Source organism: Myxine glutinosa, chromosome 2 (assembly GCF_964187855.1).
Source record: "Myxine glutinosa chromosome 2, kmMyxGlut1.1, whole genome shotgun sequence".
Classification (NCBI taxonomy): domain Eukaryota; kingdom Metazoa; phylum Chordata; class Myxini; order Myxiniformes; family Myxinidae; genus Myxine; species Myxine glutinosa.
The window spans coordinates 115,927,858-115,945,512 of NC_136262.1; the positions used below are offsets into that span (position 1 = coordinate 115,927,858).

A 17,655-nucleotide genomic window follows, 5' to 3' on the forward strand; every position below is an offset into this window, starting at 1 on the left:
GGCGGCCACGCCCGAGGGGTAGGCGTGGCCGCAGGATTTCCACAGGGCGCGCCGCCCGGAGCGCTCCAGTGCGGATGAGTGAGCAATGAATAAAGAGCTCGATGATAACCAAAGCGTTGTGGCCTACATTTGTTCAACGTGTGTGCTCCCGCACCACAACACCAACATTGGCATCCCTTTTTGAATGAACTTGTATATTTAAATAATACATCAACAATGCTCATATGCAACTTTCTTGCACCTTTCTCCCTCCTCGTCCAATGGTGATTGTATGATTGTGCACCTCCCTGATAGTTTGGGTGTTGATGTGTGAGTGTTGATGGCAATCTCTGGTGTGGAGGGTGTGCGCTTATTGACTGAAGCCTCCATGACGAGCAGCGGTTTCTTATTCATAGTTGAAATATCACTTTGAAAACAAAAAGGTCCGACAGCCAAACTGGGTATCCCGATCAATGTGTGTGACATCCCTCGGATGGATGTTAATCTGGGTGTCCCCATCAATGTGTGTGCCATCCCTCGGATGGATGTTAAACTGGGTATCCCGATCAATGTGTGTGCCATCCTTCGGATGGATGTTAAACTGGGTGTCCACATCAATGTGTGTGCCATCCCTCAGATGGATGTTAAACTAGGTATCCCACATTCCAGCATTATGTTAGTGGAGTTAAAGATCCCACCCACGGTGCCCTTTGTGAAGAGTAGGTAAGTTATCACCAGCATTCTGAACAAATTACAAATTCATTCTCAAATTATCTTCTGTCGAACGTCATATCTGGCGGAAGGGAGGAGGTGGGATTTGTTTGGTTTGTGCATTTTTTGTACTTTACACTTCTTTTATACCCCTGGCAACTTGATAGACCAATGTATATCATTCATAAAACATCCGCAAGACTTAAATTACAAATTACTCAAAAAAGGTTTTGCTTGATGAATTATCTCCGTCACCGAAAGTGGGCAGAGGTTGTTTTCACCCTTGTGTTTGTATGTCTGTCTGTCAGTCTTTGAGCAGAATATCTCAAAACGTTAGAGACATATTCGGACAAAACTTGGTGGACAGGTTAGTTGTTTGACAAGGACAAATCGATTCGATTTTGGTGAAGATCTAAATATGGATTTGATAACGAGAATTATTTAATTTTCCAAGTGATTTTTCACCATTGGAAGATCGGGGCAAAAACGATACATAGCAGGATATCTCAAAAAGTTATGGATGGATTTGGACGAAACTTGGTCGTCCGGTTGGGTGTCGGACAAGGAAGAATCAATTCAATTTTGGTAAAGATCTGAATATGGATTCGGATATGAGAATTATTTAATTTTTAAGTGATGTTTCACCATTGAGAGATAAGGCCAAAAACTATACATACAGGGTGTCTCAAAATAGATGGAACCCATTACCATGATAATAATTTACCATTAACATGATAACTCGGACAAGAAACTCCAAAAAAGATTACATTTCCTGGAAGCTGATATGATAACAATTTAAAAAACTGAAGATTTGAGGTCTCTTGCTCAAAGGATACATTTATTAGAGCACATGTTCCAAATGACCGCCTTTGCGCCTTAGACACACTTGAAGCCGACGAGCGAAGTTGTCAATCACTCTGACACACTTCCTTCCTGATGGCACGAATCCTCTGGGTGATGGCCACTTTCAGTTCAGAAATGGATTGAGGACGATTCTCATACACGTGGTCCTTCAAGAACCCCCAGAGAAAAAAATCTGGGGGGGTTCAGATCGGGTGAATGCGGAGACCACTCGGGTTCGCGGCGCCTGCTGATCAGCCGATCAGGGAATCGGTGGTCCAGACACTCCATCGTGATGTTGGCTGTATGTGGAGTTGCCCCATCTTGTTGGAACCATTGCACATCTCGATTCACGCCACGGCGTCTCCCACGTCCCCTCCAGAACATGTTGAGCACCACAATGTAACGCTCCTTTGTGACGGTGACTGCCTCCTCGTCTGCGTCTTCAAACCAAAACGGTCCGATTATGCCATGTTTTGAGATGGCCACCCAGGCCGTGCATTTCACAGAGTGCAAGGGCCTCTGAAGCACCTCGTCTGGGGCTTGTGTGCCCCAGAACACATTGTTCTTGCTATTGACATGCCCACAGAGCAGGAAGTGTGCTTCGTCGCTGAACCAAACATCATCAAGAAAGTCAGGATCCTCTTCGATCTTGTTCTCGAACCACCGGCACATCACAACACGTTTTGCCATGTCAGCTGGTGTGAGTTTATGCTTGATCTGGATCTTTATGGGTACAGCTGAAGATCCTTGATCAAGATTCTTTGCACTGACGCACGTGAAAGACCCAGCTCTTGGCTACGTCTTCGGATGGACTTTTTTGGGCTCCTTCCGACAGAATGTCTCACCGCATTCACATTGTCAGGAGATCTTGCAGTCAGCTTCCTGCCAGAACTGGGTGTTGCTGCCTTCTTGTTGAGGTTGTTTACTGATCCAGTGGCTTGAAATTTGTGTGCCCAACGATAAATTTGGTTTTTCTGGGGATAGTTGTTGAAGTTGAACTTCCTGCGAAATTTTGCTTGCACCGTTTTGAATGATTTCGTCTCCAAATAAGTAGTGACGCAAAATATTTTTTCCTCCTTTGTCCAAGGCATTTTGATTGATTATAATTATTAGTTGTTATGTTCTCCTCTCTTCAAATCTGAAAAAAAAGAACAAGAACATTAATATTGGCAGAATTATTAGCAGTGACATGGGTTCCATGTATTTTGAGACACCCTGTAGCAGGATATCTCAAAACGTCATGGACGAGTTATGAATAAACTTGGTGGATGAGTGGATTAGCTGACAAGAACAACCTGATTAGATTTGGGTTCAAGTCCGAATCCAGATCCGGCCTATCAGAGGGATACAAACCATAAACTGTTCAGCCTGGCAAAGGTGTGCACTCTGCCGAGTTCAATCTTATTTATCAATTTTTTAAAAGCTTTTAAAATATAATTCCCAATTCATTGAGCACTCGGCTGTGCCACTGGAAACAAATACAAATTACAAACAAATCGATTTTGTCACTCCTGACAAAAAGGCACATGACAACACACCTGGCGTTTGCAAAAAGGTGCGTGAAAGACTGAGAGCACGAGGCGAAGTTTCTGTGAATGAATGAAATGGAAATTGAACTCTTTGTCCTGAATACAAAGTGATACATCTGGTGGAAACCAAGCACAGCTCATCACCCATTGAACACGATCCCTACCATCAAGCATGGTGGTGGCAGCATCATGCTATGGGATGCTTTTCAGTGGCAGAGACTGGGAGACTTGTGAGGATAGAGGGAAAAATGAATGAAACCAAATACAGGTAAATCCATGACGAGAATCTGCTTCAGAGTGCAAAAGACCTTAGACTTCGGCAAAGATTTATATTCCAACAGAACAATGATCCCAAGTATACAGCCACGCAACACTGGAATGGCTTCAGAACAAGAACGTGAAAGTCCCTGAGAGGCCCAGCCAAAGCCCAGACTTGAATCCCGTTGAGAATCTGTGGAAAGACTTGAAGACTGCTGTTCAATGATGCAACCCATCCAACTTGACAGAGCTTGAGCAAATCTGCAAAGAAGAATTGGAGAAACTCCCCAAATCCAGATGTACAAAGGTGATACAGACAAACCCAAGAAGACTCGAAGCTGGAATCTCTGCCAAAGGTGCTTCTATGAAGTATTTACTCAGGGGGTTGAATACTTATGCAAAGTAGATATTTCTAGATTTCATCAGCCATGGCGGGTTGTCCATCCGTCAGTCCGTCCTTCAGTCCATAAACACTTGAAACTACTTCTCCGAAACCGCTGATGGGATTGCGACCAAATTTGGCACAAATGATAATTGTTGTGTTGTGGCTAAAGCTTGTTCACCGCATAAAAAAAAAAAATCGGGGTCTCGGGGGGTTTACCGGGGGTCAAAGTGGGTCCAGGTTTGACCTCCACCCCACCCCTCAAAATAGATATTTGCTTTCTTCTCAGACTAAACACACGCAATTTTGATGAAACTTGACCACAACCTTCACCACCCGTGATGTACCGAAGTTTGTTCACAGCATTAAAAAAAAATTGGGCCGTGTGGGGTCTACTAGGGGTTGCCCCCCAAAATAGGTCTTTGCTCTTTTCTCTGAAACTACACACACAATTTCAATGAAACTTCATCACAACCTCGGATCTCGCGAGATCTTGGAGACGATGTCACGGATTTTCGAAGATCCACACGGTCTCCACGTTTTCAAAGTTAAGTCTTTGTTCACAATTGTATTTTGTCGAAACTGTATTTATCTTTCGGTGTGTGAACCTATAGTGTGCCCCTTGGAAGTTTCTCGGTGTTAATCTTTCATAAATTAATCGTTTCTGTTTGCCGCAGAAACGATTCTGTTTGCCGTCTTGCAGCCTCAGGCTTCCCCCGTCAAAGTTTGTTCCTTCCTTCGCTGTTTTTGCTCGGTTTTTTGATTTTCCCTTCTCCCCCAAACTTCACCAAACATCTACTCTTTGTCTAACGTTGTAACCCCCACCCCCCACCCCCCCCAAAAAAACAAAAAACTTTTAATTATTTCCCTTTCTCCTCGTGTGCTTTTGTCCCATCGTGTGCCTCTGTCCATGTGCGCTGTCCCGCCCCACCCCCATTATCCCCTTGCCTTCCACCTTTTTCCCTGTTCAAGTGACTCGTGATTGTCCCTCTCGGCTCCCTCTCCCCGTTGGTATTTTTGTGAATATAAGATTGTTCTTCACGGTTCTGTTTATATATGTTTAAACTTTCCCCTTCAGTGTTTTATTCAGTGGTTTATTACAACACGCTGTTTTTCTTCCTATTTAAAAGGCTCCTTTCAATTTCCTCTTCAACTCATTCCATTTCAAAAAACTATTCAATCTCTTATAATTCTTTCTCACAACATGCTCTAAATTCTCATTCATTCCACCCCTCCTCCATCGTTCTTAAATCGATCGCTAACTTGAAAATCACAACAAACCCAATTTGTTATCAATGTTCATCTTTCATTATTCATCCACTTTCTAAACTCCCCCTTTGTCCCTCCCCTCCAAATCTCCCCCCTTGCCCCTCCCCTCCAAATCTCCCCCCTGGCCCCTCCCCTCCAAATCTCCCCCCTGGCCCCTCCCCTCAATCTCCCCCCATGCCCCTCCCCTCCTAAACGCCCCCCTTGCCCCTCCCCTCCAAATCTCCCCCTTGCCCTCCCCCTCCACTCAATCTCCCCCCATGCCCCTCCCCTCCTAAACGCCCCCCTTGCCCCTCCCCTCCAAATCTCCCCCTTGCCCCTCCCCTCCAAATCTACCCCTTGCCCTCCCCCTCCACTCAATCTCCCCCCATGCCCCTCCCCTCCTAAACGCCCCCTTGCCCCTCCCCTCCAAATCTCCCCCTTGCCCCTCCCCTCCAAATCTCCCCCTTGCCCTCCCCCTCCAAATCTCCCCCCTTGCCCCTCCCCTCCAGATCTCCCCCCTTGCCCCTCCCCTCCTAAACTCCCCCCTTGCCCCTCCCCTGCTAAACTCCCCCCTTGCCCCTCCCCTCCAAATCTCCTCCCTTGCCCCTCCCCTCCAAATCTCCTCCTTTGCCCCTCCCCTCCAAATCTCCCCCCTTGCCCCTCCCCTCCAAATCTCCCCCCTTGCCCCTCCCCTCCTAAATTCCCCCCTTGCCCCTCCCCTCCAAATCTCCCCCTTTGCCCATCCCCTCCAAATCTCCCCCCTTGCCCATCCCCTCCAAACCTCCCCCCTTGCCCCACCCCTCCCCTCCTAAACTGCCCCCTTTCCCCTCCCCTCCGAAACTCCCCCCTTGCCCCTCCCCTCCAAATCTCGCCCCTTGCCCCTCCCCTCCAAATCTCCCCCCTTGCCCCTCCCCTCCTAAACTCCCCCCTTGCCTCTCCCCTCCTAAACTCCCCCCTTGCCCCTCCCCTCCAAATCTCCCCCCTTGCCCCTCCCCTCCAAAACTCCCCCTTGCCCCTCCCCTCCTAAACTCCCCCCTTGCCCTTCCCCTCCTAAACTCCCCCCTTGCTCTCCCATTCAAAACTCCCCCCCAACCCCTCCCCTTCAAATCTTCCCCCCAACCATCCCTCCCAAATTCTCGCTCCTCCCACCTCCTTCTCAAAGCTGCCTCCTCCCCACTTCGTCTCCCTTCTATCTCATGCCTCCACCTCCCCCAAACTTCTACTTTCCTCTGCCCCCCCCCCCCCCCACCTCAAACAACCCCTCACTGTGCCTCATCCCATCACCATCAAACCTTTCGTCCTCCTCATCCTTCCCTTTCTTGTAACTCTTCTGTAATATCTGACACACAATCAACTGCTCTCCCTACCTCCCCCTCTCATCCTTCATCTGACCCTACCCCTCCCCTCCCCTGTCCTGCACCCGATGCTCCTCCTCTCTCCTCATTAACGGTATGGACCTCAAACATCCGGGGCCTTCGCTCAAACCTGATTGATCTCTCCATTCAGGTTGCTTCTGACAATCCAGACTTGATCTGCTTAACAGAAACTTTCCTCCTTCAAGATGTCTCTGCTTCCTTACTATATCTTCCTGGATACTCGCTCCTCCGGTATGATAGACCTGAGCCTCGTCCTGGTGGTGGGGTGGCTATCTTTATCAAAAACTCTCTCCCTCACTCTCCTTGCACTGCCCTCTCTCCACCCCACCCCCAGGAGTACCTCTGGCTACTGCTTCCTCTCCCCTCCCACCTTTTGTTCATATGTGTCTGTACCGTCCTCCAAACAGTGATGACTCCATTTACATTTCGCTGTTGGACAACATGGACCAACTTCTATCAACTCATCCAAACTCTCTCTTCCTCATATGTGGCGACTTCAACTGTCATCATGCCAGCTGGCTGGGTGTGGGTTCCTCTCTCACCAGCCATGGCACCTCAGCAAAGGACATCTGCGACTCATTGGGACTGACACAATCTGTCAATTTCCCAACCTGCATCTCAGTCAATGGAGTATCTTCTCTTCTGGACTTGGTTATGACTAACTTCCCTGCAAATGTCTGCTGCTCTTCTTCTGCTCCAATCGGTTCTTCTGATCATGTGCTTGTTAAAGTGGACATCTCTCTGGCCATTCTAAGAGTGTCTCCTCAGCGCCGACGAGTCTGGCATTTCACTCAGGCTGACTGGCACGGTCTGCAAGCAGCCATCAATCATCTGGAATGGTCTCCCATCTCCACTGCCTCTGACATCAATTCTTCCTGGGAATTCTTCCAAAGCAAACTGCTCTCTCTCTCATGCACAGATTTATCCCATCTCGTCTTCAGTTGTCTTACCCTTCCTCCCGTCCATGGTACACTGAATCTTGTGGTGAGGCAGTTGCCCTGAAACAACTTGCCTTTGCGTCTTGGAAGGCAAATCCAACTAAAGGCAATCTCAGTTCCTTCCACCAAGCTCGGAACAAGTGTGTGTCTACCCTCAGGAGTACCAGGAAGCACTGTCTCTCCACACTCAAGATTGAACTCTCAAACCTGTCCCCTTCCTCCAAATCTGGTGGCGTCTGGTCAAATCCGTTTCTGGTGTTTGTTCCCCCTCCATCCCCTCCCTTACCTCAAATGGCTACACAGTTGACACCGCACGTGACAAAGCCGAATGCCTCAACTCTGTGTTTGCCTCAAAATCTTGTGTCCCAAACCCATCTCTGTCTATTCCCACCTTTCCTTCCCAGTCGAACCCAACTGCTCCTGGACTCTGTGTCCTTCTCACCTGACAAGGTGGAGAAGTTTTTGTCAAACCTCGACTCTGATTCTGCAACTGGACCAGACGGCATCAGCCCACGGGTCCTAAAATCCTGCTCTGCCGCTCTATCTCACCCTCTCTCTGTTTGTTTCACCCTGTCTTTTGCTCAAGGTCATCTGCCAGCATCTTGGAAATCAGCAAACATTACCTCAGCGCTTTACACAAAAAATGTGAAAAAACAGATCCTTGCAACTACAGACCAATCAGCCTGCTTCCAATTATCAGCAAAATCATGGAATCCATCATTGCTTCGGATATCAAATCCTTGCTCTTCTCCAATGGCTTGATCTCTGATCATCAATTTGGATTCAGACCAGGTCATTCTACTCTGGACATGCTGCTTCTGCTGTCTCAACAATGGATGGAGGTCCTCAATGCCAAACAGGAAATCAGAGCTGTCTCACTTGACATATCATGTGCCTTCGATACGGTCTGGCACCCCGCTCTGCTCACCAAACTCTCCTCCTATGGTATCCATGGAAATCTCCACTCATGGCTTGCGGACGTCCTCTCTGGTCGTCGGCAACGTGTGGCCCTGAATGGATTTCTCTCATCTCCCCTTCCTGTTCTGCCTGGAGTTCCCCAAGGCAGTGTTCTGGGCCCTGTGCTATTTCTCGTCTTCATCAATGATCTCTCCGACTCTCTGGAAAATCCTCTCTATCTCTTTGCTGATGACTCCACTATCTGCCGCTCCATTCCTCATCCCTCAGATCGGCAGTCTGCAGCCTCCTCACTCTCTGTAGACCTCGACAAAATCACAGACTGGTCAAACAAATGGAACATGTCTTTCAATCCTGACAAATCTCACACTCTTACGATGTCTCTCCGAAGAGATCGACTGGAAAACCCTCCCATCTACTTTCTCAACAATCCTCTCCAAGAAGTTCTGTCGCTCAAGCTTTTGGGTCTCACTATCTGCCATGATCTTTCTTGGGAAAACCACATTTCCAAGATGGCCTCCAAAGCCAGTCGCCGACTGGGCATCCTCCGTCATGCGAAGTCCTTCCTTGGCAAACCTGAGCTCCTCACCACATACAAGGCTTTCATCCGCAGCTCAATGGAATACTGTTCCACGTTTGGGGCTGGTGCTCCTGCCTCACACCTAGCTCGGCTTCACGCTGTTGAAACCAAAGCTTTCAGAATCATTGGAATCTCCTGCGATGAAGTTAACTCCGAGGGCCTTTCACTCACTCACTGCAGGCAGGTTGGTGGTCTTTCTGTCTTCTACCGACTCCTCTCCGGCCTTGCTCCCCCAGCTCTCTCTGGGCTCTGTCCCCCAAATATTCCTTCAGGTTGCACAAGATCTGCCTGCAACCCTCGTATGGTTAAACTGCCAAAATCTAGGCTCTCTGCTCACCTTCACTCTTTCATTCCTCTTTTCTCCCGCCTCTGGAACAAACTCCCCACTCCCTTCAATCCCACTCCTCCCTCCAGGTCTTTAAAACAGCTGTTCACCACCATCTCTTATCTTCCCCCATCCAAAACCTTGATCTTTTCTACCCCTGCTAATTCACCCCAGATACACTTTTTTTGGGGGGGGAAATTCCAACTTCTTTCCTGGAAGTCCTTGCAGTGTTCATATTTTTTATACCTCTCCCACCTCCCCCCAAGTCCTCCCCCTCCCACATTTCTCCCGATGTCCCTGCTCTCAAATGTTGTGTTTGTGTCCTTCCCCCTCTTTCCCCATCTTGTCGACCGCTCCCCTTCTTTTTTTGTGTTTTACGTGTCGGTTTGACTTTTTGTGTGATTAATGTTAGCTCTTTCACGAGCCTCAATCTTGTATACAAAAAAAAAATAAACAAAACCTTAATCACCCGTGATGTACCAATGTTTTTTCGAGCCATTAGAAAAATTGGGTTCTGAGGAGGTATACAGGATGGGAGGGGGGGATGGGGAGAAAGGGTTGTAGGGGTTGCCCCCCAAAATTGGTGTTTTTTCGTTTGTTTAAAGTCTTATGATTATGTTAGTATGATTCTACATGCTGCCCTGTCTTCTAGAAACCATTCAAATTGGTTTAAAATACCTTTAGTCGTTGTCGTATTCTGTTTATTCTACCAGGTGAGCACCCAGGAGTATTGCCCCTATGTTTTTAATTGTTTTGGAAAAAATTCTAAAAATATATTCCACTTTGACATTATGGGTTATTATGTGTAGATCAATGACAAAAAAAAAATCTCAATTTCATCCATTTTAATTCAGGCTGAAACAACAAAATGTGATAAAAGTCTAGGGGTGTGAATACTTCCTGAAGGCTCCGTATATACACACACTGATTGTAAACATGCAATGAGACCTAATCGATATCTAATGCCTGGTATTTAACATGATGACATTGTAAGTACCGATAAAGCTATTTAGGATCACCTGTATAAAATGTCCAGATCAATCCTCACAGCACTTTACTCCCACAACAGGGTAAAGTGTGCCATCCATACCTGCTTCAAGGCACTAGATCAGAAATCCCTTAGAATTTATTTGCAGTTTTCTAGATAATAATTATTGACCCCTGACCCCTACATGTGACCTTTCAGGCACTGGGGACCCGGCCCAGGTCACACAAAACTGCCATTCTGGAGCTGGCTGTCGCCCGGCTTCTCCACCTTCTTCCTCAAAGCAAACCTGCAGGTGAATCGCTCGTTAGTAATAGGTGGAGGTATGAAGACTCCGGCATGATAAGGAGACATTAAGCCGGCCGTTCTATCTGCACATATAAAGAAATATTTAGCAAATGGTAGCCATTGTGTGCCGGTGCTATTTTTTTTCCGAGGTTGACCACCCTACCCCTATATGTGCCCCACACCACACCATCCCATCCCATGCCTACGCTACTCCATTCTCTTGAAACACAAACAGAATTTAATTGATTGGAAATGAGAAGCATCAGCTCATCGCCATGACAACCCTCTTCCCTTCCCAATTTCCATCCCTGTCCCCATGACAGAGCGCTCTTGTGACAGAACGGAAGTCTCTGGTGTTACAGAAGCAGCACATCCCTCAATCCCCCCCATCTTTAATAATGGGTTATTCCCTGCCAATCCCGAGGAATCCAAAAACTACCTGGAGGGTCACATCAACAAGCCCCAGATCACCACTGGTTTAGGTACACAGCATCATCATCATCATCACAGCCATGATTGCCACTTCCGTACCCCTGGTGTGTGCTCCTCCTGCACGACCCCACTCCGACCTTGTGTGGCCCCCACCCTGTCCCCCAATCCCGGATCTTCCCCGGATTCACAAGCTAGTGGGCTTTGGAGGCCTTGGTAGGAAAGGGAGTATAATAATAATAATAATAATTCATTTATTTTGTATAGCGCTTTTCCAGAAGCCCAAAGGCGCTTTGACAGAGTGGCAAACATAATGCATAACAATACATGAAAACAACAATTGCAAAAAGACAAGAATCAATAGGGAAATATTTAAAGCAAAAGGAGGGAGAAGGAGAAGAGATAGTCAGGGGTTAAATGCTGTGGGTTGAATGTTGAATGCAGTGTTGAACAGGTGGGTCTTTAGTGATGTTTTGAATGTGGTGAGTGAGGAGGAGCCTCTGATGGTGTGAGGTAGTGAGTTCCAGAGGGTGGGAGCAGCGATGGAGAAGGCCCTGTCCCCCCAGGATCTGAATTTGGTCCGGATGGAGGGGGTCAGGAGGTTGGTACCAGCAGAGCGGAGGTTGCGGGTGGGAGTGTGTCTGGAGAGGAGGTCAGCCAGGTAGGATGGGGCCAGGTTATGGAGGGCTTTGTATGTCAAGAGGAGGATTTTGTACTGGATTCTCTGGGGGATGGGGAGCCAGTGAAGCTTGTAAAGGACGGGGGTGATGTGGTCACGTGTCCGGGAATGGGTGAGTAGACGGGCAGCGGAGTTCTGAATGTATTGGAGTTTATTGGTGATTTTTGAGGGTGAACCATAGAGGAGACTATTGCAGTAGTCCAGACGGGAGGTGATGAAGGCGTGGATGAGGGTTTCTGCAGCCGTGGAGGAGAGGGATGAGCGGAGACGGGCAATGTTTTTCAGGTGAAAGAAGGCTGACTTTGTGATCTGTTTAGTGTATTTGTCGAAGGAGAGGGTTTGGTCAAAGATGACGCCAAGATTCCGGATGTGAGGGGAGGTGGATACTCGGATACCGTCGATGTTGAGGGCAAAGTTATGGGTGGATTTTGTGAGCGTTTTTGGGCCAATGATGATTATTTCAGATTTATCACAGTTAAGCTTGAGGAAGTTGATTTGAAGCCAGGATTTTATTTCAGTGATGCAGTTTGTCAGGATAGAGTGGGTGTCGGTGGAGACGGACTTGGTGGAGATGAAAAGCTGGATGTCATCGGCGAAGCAGTGGAATTGGAGACCATGACGGCGGATTAAGTGACCGAGGGGGGACAGGTAAAGGATGAAGAGGAGGGGGCCAAGAACTGAACCTTGGGGGACACCTTGGGGGAGGGGAGCAGTGGGGGATTTGCAGTTATTGATGGAGATGAACTGGCATCTGTCAGAGAGGTATGATTTAATCCAAGAGAGGGCAGTGCCGGTAACGTTAAAGGTGGTTTCAAGTCGGGTGAGGAGGATAGTGTGATCGATGGTGTCAAAGGCAGCGCTGAGGTCGAGGAGGACAAGAATGTTGAGGTTGCCAGCGTCAGAGGAGAGGAGAAGGTCGTTGGTGATTTTGAGGAGAGCAGTTTCAGTACTGTGGTTGGAGCGGAATCCGGATTGGAATGTTTCATACAGGTTATTGGCAGAGAGATGATGTTTGAGTTGAGTGGCTACAGCGCGTTCCAAAACCTTTGACAGAAAGGGGAGGTTGGAGATGGGTCTGAAGTTGTTTAGGGTGTCAGGGTTTAGACCAGGTTTTTTTAGAATGGGGGTAACAGCAGCAATTTTGAGGGAAGGTGGGACGATGCCTGTAGACAGGGAGGAGTTTATTGTTGCAATGATAAGTGGAGAGAGAGCAGGGAGGGAGGCTTTGACAAAGCTGGAGGCCAAGATGGAGTATCATAGTCAATTTACAGCCCACACAAAGTTGCTCAATCTCTACCCAAATGCCTTCTGTAATGAGGAAACGAAGAACTAACCCAACCGGAAGTTTTGATTGCAGTACTCAGTCCGAGGGTCTTGCATTGACCAGGTGGACGGTGACGTCGCGGTGGTCGTAAAGGACATCATTCTACACACAACACCATTGTCGCCACAATGGAACCCGGTTACACCTTGGACACCGAGGTACATCCTTTGTCTATAAAGCGAACATACCTATTGATGTACAGGTACCCCGAGGAGGAATGAATACAAGATCATCGACGCAGGTGCATATACCTCACTACCTGCAGACTACATACCTACCTGTATGTATATTGTGCATGTTTATGATGTCACAGATACGAGTCGTAATGCTCGGTCAGCGAGTCGCTCACCTTCCGTACCTAGCCGTGGAGGTGTGCAATGGAAACCTGTTGTAGGTGCTTTTGCCAATAAAGTGTCATTTTCACATCATGTGCTTTGTTTATTAATGGTTTCCATGGTGATGGTGATTATGGGATGTAACTGACAACGAACGCGGTGAGAGATCCCCATTCGATATGCAATCCCTCAAGAAAGTCTACACCCCCCTTTCAAAATTCTCACCTTTTGTTACCTTATAACCTGGAATTAAATTGTATTAAATCAGACTTTTTCCACCTTTATTTACACATCGTAACCCACAACTTCCAAGTGAAAAAAAATTCTACAAATTACAAAAAATTCATTAAAAATACAAAACTAGATTATCTTGGTTGGAGAAGTGTCCACGTCCCTTATAGCAATTTTTCAACCAATCACCTTCAAAATCACACACCAAGTTATTTCACCTCCACCTGTGTTAAATTGTGGTGATTCTGATTATTTCAGCATAAAATCATCTGTTCCTGTAGGTTTCCTCTGCTGGGTAGTGCATTCCACAGCAGACTCAACTATGAACACCAAGGAGCTTTCAAAAGACCTCCAGGATAAAGTTGTGGAAAGGGACAAATCAGGGGGTGGGTATAAAAAATATTTCCCTTGGAGCACAGTCAAGACAATCAGCAAGAAGTGGAAGGCATATGTACCACCAAGACCCTGCCTATATCAGGCTGTCCCTCCAAACTGGATGACCAAGCAAGGAAGAGACTTATCAGAGAGGTCACCAAGAGGCCAATGGCAACTTTGATAGAGCTACAGGCCTTTATGGCAAAGACTGTTCACTGTGTACATTTGACAACAATATCCCAAGCACTCCACAAGTCTGGCCTGTATGGTAGGGTGGCAAAAAGGAAGCCATTACTCAAAAAAGCCCACCATGAGTCCTCTGAGATATGCAAAAACAAAACAAAAAAAAAACACCAGAGATTCTGACGCCATCTGGCAAAAACTTTTGTGGTCTGATGAAACCAAGATGGAACTTTTTGGCCTAAATGCAAAATGTTGCATTTGGCGCAACCCCACCACAGCACATCACCCAAAGAACACCATCCCCACTGTGAATGCTGGTGGTAGCAGAATCATGTTATGAGGATGTTTCTCATCGGCAGGGACTGGGGCACGTGTCAGGATGTAAGGGAAAATGGATAAAGAATGAATGAATGAATGATCGTTTTCAGGCCATTTTCCCCTGCGAGAGCGGGGGTTAGCCTTGCGGGCCCCATGACAATCATGGTTCCCTGTTTGAGACAATGTTTTTATGGCCGGATGCCCTTCCTGACGCCAACCCTTCGTCACCTCTTACGATGCGCAGGGATGCGGTGTACCTATTCTAAATCGGGGTACACACCGGGATCATTCATCCCAGCAAGCTGGTACTCATTTTGCCGACCTCGGAAGGATGGCAGGCTGAGTCAACCCCCCTGGCGTTAATTCAGCGATCGACCGGGATTCAAACTCAGGATCCTCGGATCCCAAGCCAGCACCCTAACCGCTAAGCCAACACCAGACCTGGAAAATGGATAAAGCAAAATACAAAATAATCCTGGAGGAAAAACTGCTGCCCGCTGCAAGAAAGCTGAAATTAGGACGGAAGTTCACCTTTCAGCATGACAATGACCCGAAGCACACAGCCAAAGCTACACTGGAGTGGCTTCGGAACAAACATATAAATGTCCTTGAGTGGCCCAGTCAGAGCTTCGATGGCAATCCAATCGAAAATCTGTGGCATGATTTGATGTTTGCTGTTCATCAACACTCCTCGCGCAATTTAACCGAGCTTGAACAGTTTTGTGCAGAAGAATGGCTGATATTGCCCAATCAAGGTGTGTAAAGTTGGTAGAGACCTATCTCAACAGACTCGCATCTGCAATTGCTGTCAAAGGTGTTTCCACCAGGTATTACCTCAGGGGAGGGAACAGTTATTCAACCAAGATATCTAGTTTTGTTGTATTTTACACCGCTCCTTTCCTATGCCATCCCCAGGTGCTGCAAAACGTCATTGCCAGGCACCGAAGGGGGCTCGTTAATGACGCACGCTGAAAGGGAGAACTCGGTTTTCACTCTGGTTGTTTGTTGCTTGCCGGAAAAGATTCCGGCAAGCATGTTGATCTGTTCATCTGTTTGCAGCACTACGTCTACACCGTTGCACGTAGAATCGCCAAACTTTGCACACGTATTTGTCTTGCCCTCTAATATACTGTGCCCAATTGATGACGTCATCGGTCACGTGGTTCGGCCGCCATCTTGGAAAAACTTTGCACCTCCATATCTCTGAAAGTGCTGAATAGAAAAAATTGAGACATGGCTCATTGTAAAGAACTCTCCATGGGGAAGAAAACATGTAAATGATGACGTCATCGGTCACGTGGTTCAACTGCCATATTTGTCCAAAATGGCCGATAAAAAGTACATTCCGGCAAGTCCTCGTCTGTCTGTCTGTCTGTCTGTCTGTTTGTCTGTCTGTTTGCAGCACTACGTCTACACCGTTGCACGTAGAATCGCCAATCTTTGCACACGTATTTGTCTTGCCCTGGAATAGACTGTGCACAATTGATGACGTCATCGGTCACGTGGTTCGGCCGCCATCTTGGAAAAACCGAAAAACTTTGCTCCTCTATATCTCCGAAAGTGCTGAACAGACAAAATTGAGACATAGCTCGTTGTAAAGAACTCTCCATGGGGAATAAAATATGTTAATGATGACGTCATCAGTCACGTGGTTCGGCCGCAATCTTGGAAAAACCGAAAAATTTTGCACCTCCATATCTCCGAAAGTGCTGAATGGAAAAAATTGAGACATGGCTCATTGTAAAGAACTCTCCATGGGGAATAAAATATGTTAATGATGCCGTCATCAGTCACGTGGTTCGGCCGCCATATTTGTCCTAAATGGCCGATAAAAAAGTACATTCCGGCAAGTCCTCTGTCTCTGACCGATTTTTCATCTGTCTGTTTGTCTGTTTGTTCGCAGTACTACGTCTACACCGTTGCACGTAGAATCGCCAAACTTTACACACATATTTGTCTTGCCCTGGAATAGACTGTGCCCAATTTTTAACTCTCTTGGCCCAAGGTCTCCATTATGACGTCATAATTTGATAATTTGACAAGTACAAAACTTCATCCAATCAAGATGCAATTTCTTGAGCGCCATGACGGCATAAACTAGTGGAGAAAAAAAATAATGATGACGTCATCCGTCACGTGGTTCGGCCGCCATCTTGGAAAAACAGAAAAACTTTGCATCTCCGAAAGTGCTGAATGGAAAAAATTGATTAATGGCTCATTGTAAAGAACTCTCCATGGGGAATAAAATATGTTAATGATGATGTCATAGGTGCCTCAATTATGACGTCATAATTCGACAAATACAAAACTTCATCCGATCAAGATGAAATTTCTTGAGCATCATCAAGGAATAAATTAGTTTAGAAAACAAATAATGATGACGTCATCAATCACGTGGTTCAGCCGCCATATTTGTCCAAAATGGCCGATAAAAAAGTACATTCCGGCAAGTCCTCGCTCTCTGACCGATTTTTCATCTGTTTGTCTGTCTGTCTGTCCGTCTGTTTGTTCGCAGTACTACGTCTACACCGTTGCACATAGAATCGCCAAACATTACACACATATTTGTCTTGCCCTGGAATAGACTATGCCCAATTTTTAACTCTCTAGGCCCAAGGCCTCCATTATGACGTCATAATTCAATAATTTGACAAGTACAAAACTTCATCTAATCAAGATGCAATCTCTTGAGCACCATGTCGGCATAAACTGGTTGAGGAAGAAAAAAAAAAAAAAGATGACGTCATCGGTCACGTGGTTCGGCCGCCATCTAGGAAAAACCCCAAAACTTTGCACCTCTATATCTCCGAAAGTGCTGAATAGAAAAAATTGAGACGTGGCTCATTGTAAATAACTCTCCATGGGGAATAAAATATGTTACTGATGATGTCATATGTGCCTCCATTATGACGTCATAATTCGACAAGTACAAAACTTCATCCGATCAAGATGAAATTTCTTGAGCATAATCTAGGAATAAATTGGTTTAGAAAACAAATAATGATGACGTCATCGGTCACGTGGTTCCGCCGCGATATTTGTCCAAAATGGCCGATAAAAAGTACACTCCGGCAAGTCCTCGGTCTCTGACCGATTTTTCATTTTCTTGTTTGTTTGTTGTTTGTTTTCTTGTTTGTTTGTTTGTTTTCTTGTTTGTTTGTTAGTTTCTCTGGGCGATATCTCAGCCATCCTTTGAGCGAGGAAGCTGAAATTTGGACATGACAATGACCAAGTGACTTGGCTGTAAATGATATTTTTGATTGATTAATCAATTAATCAATTAATTATTTCTTGATTAATCAAGTAATCAATTATTTAATTTATTTTTCCCCATCAATTATTAAATTATTTTATTTTCAAAAAGTTCTACCTTCGGATGAAACACTGGTGGTTTTGGTATGCGATTAGCCAATTGATTAATAAA

The 17,655-nt window shown here is 46.4% G+C and overlaps 1 protein-coding gene across 6 annotated transcripts in view; it reads left to right on the top strand.

The window, feature by feature from the left end:
• Nucleotides 1–13,217, top strand: part of LOC137421372 (uncharacterized) — a 73,920-nt gene extending 60,703 nt beyond the window's left edge. For 4 of the 6 annotated variants that reach the window (XM_078771479.1, XM_078771480.1, XM_078771478.1 and 1 more), the window contains 3 exons: nt 10,271–10,364; nt 10,681–11,014; nt 12,718–13,217. In XM_078771479.1, coding sequence (XP_078627605.1) covers nt 10,271–10,364; nt 10,681–10,839 — 253 coding nt within the window. In that variant the 3' untranslated portion in view covers nt 10,840–11,014; nt 12,718–13,217. Of the gene's footprint in view, nt 1–10,270; nt 10,365–10,680; nt 11,051–12,717 lie in introns of those variants that run through there. The other 2 variants (XM_078771476.1, XM_068107371.2) reach the window with 1 other exon arrangement.
• The last annotated feature ends 4,438 nt before the right edge of the window (nt 13,218–17,655 follow it).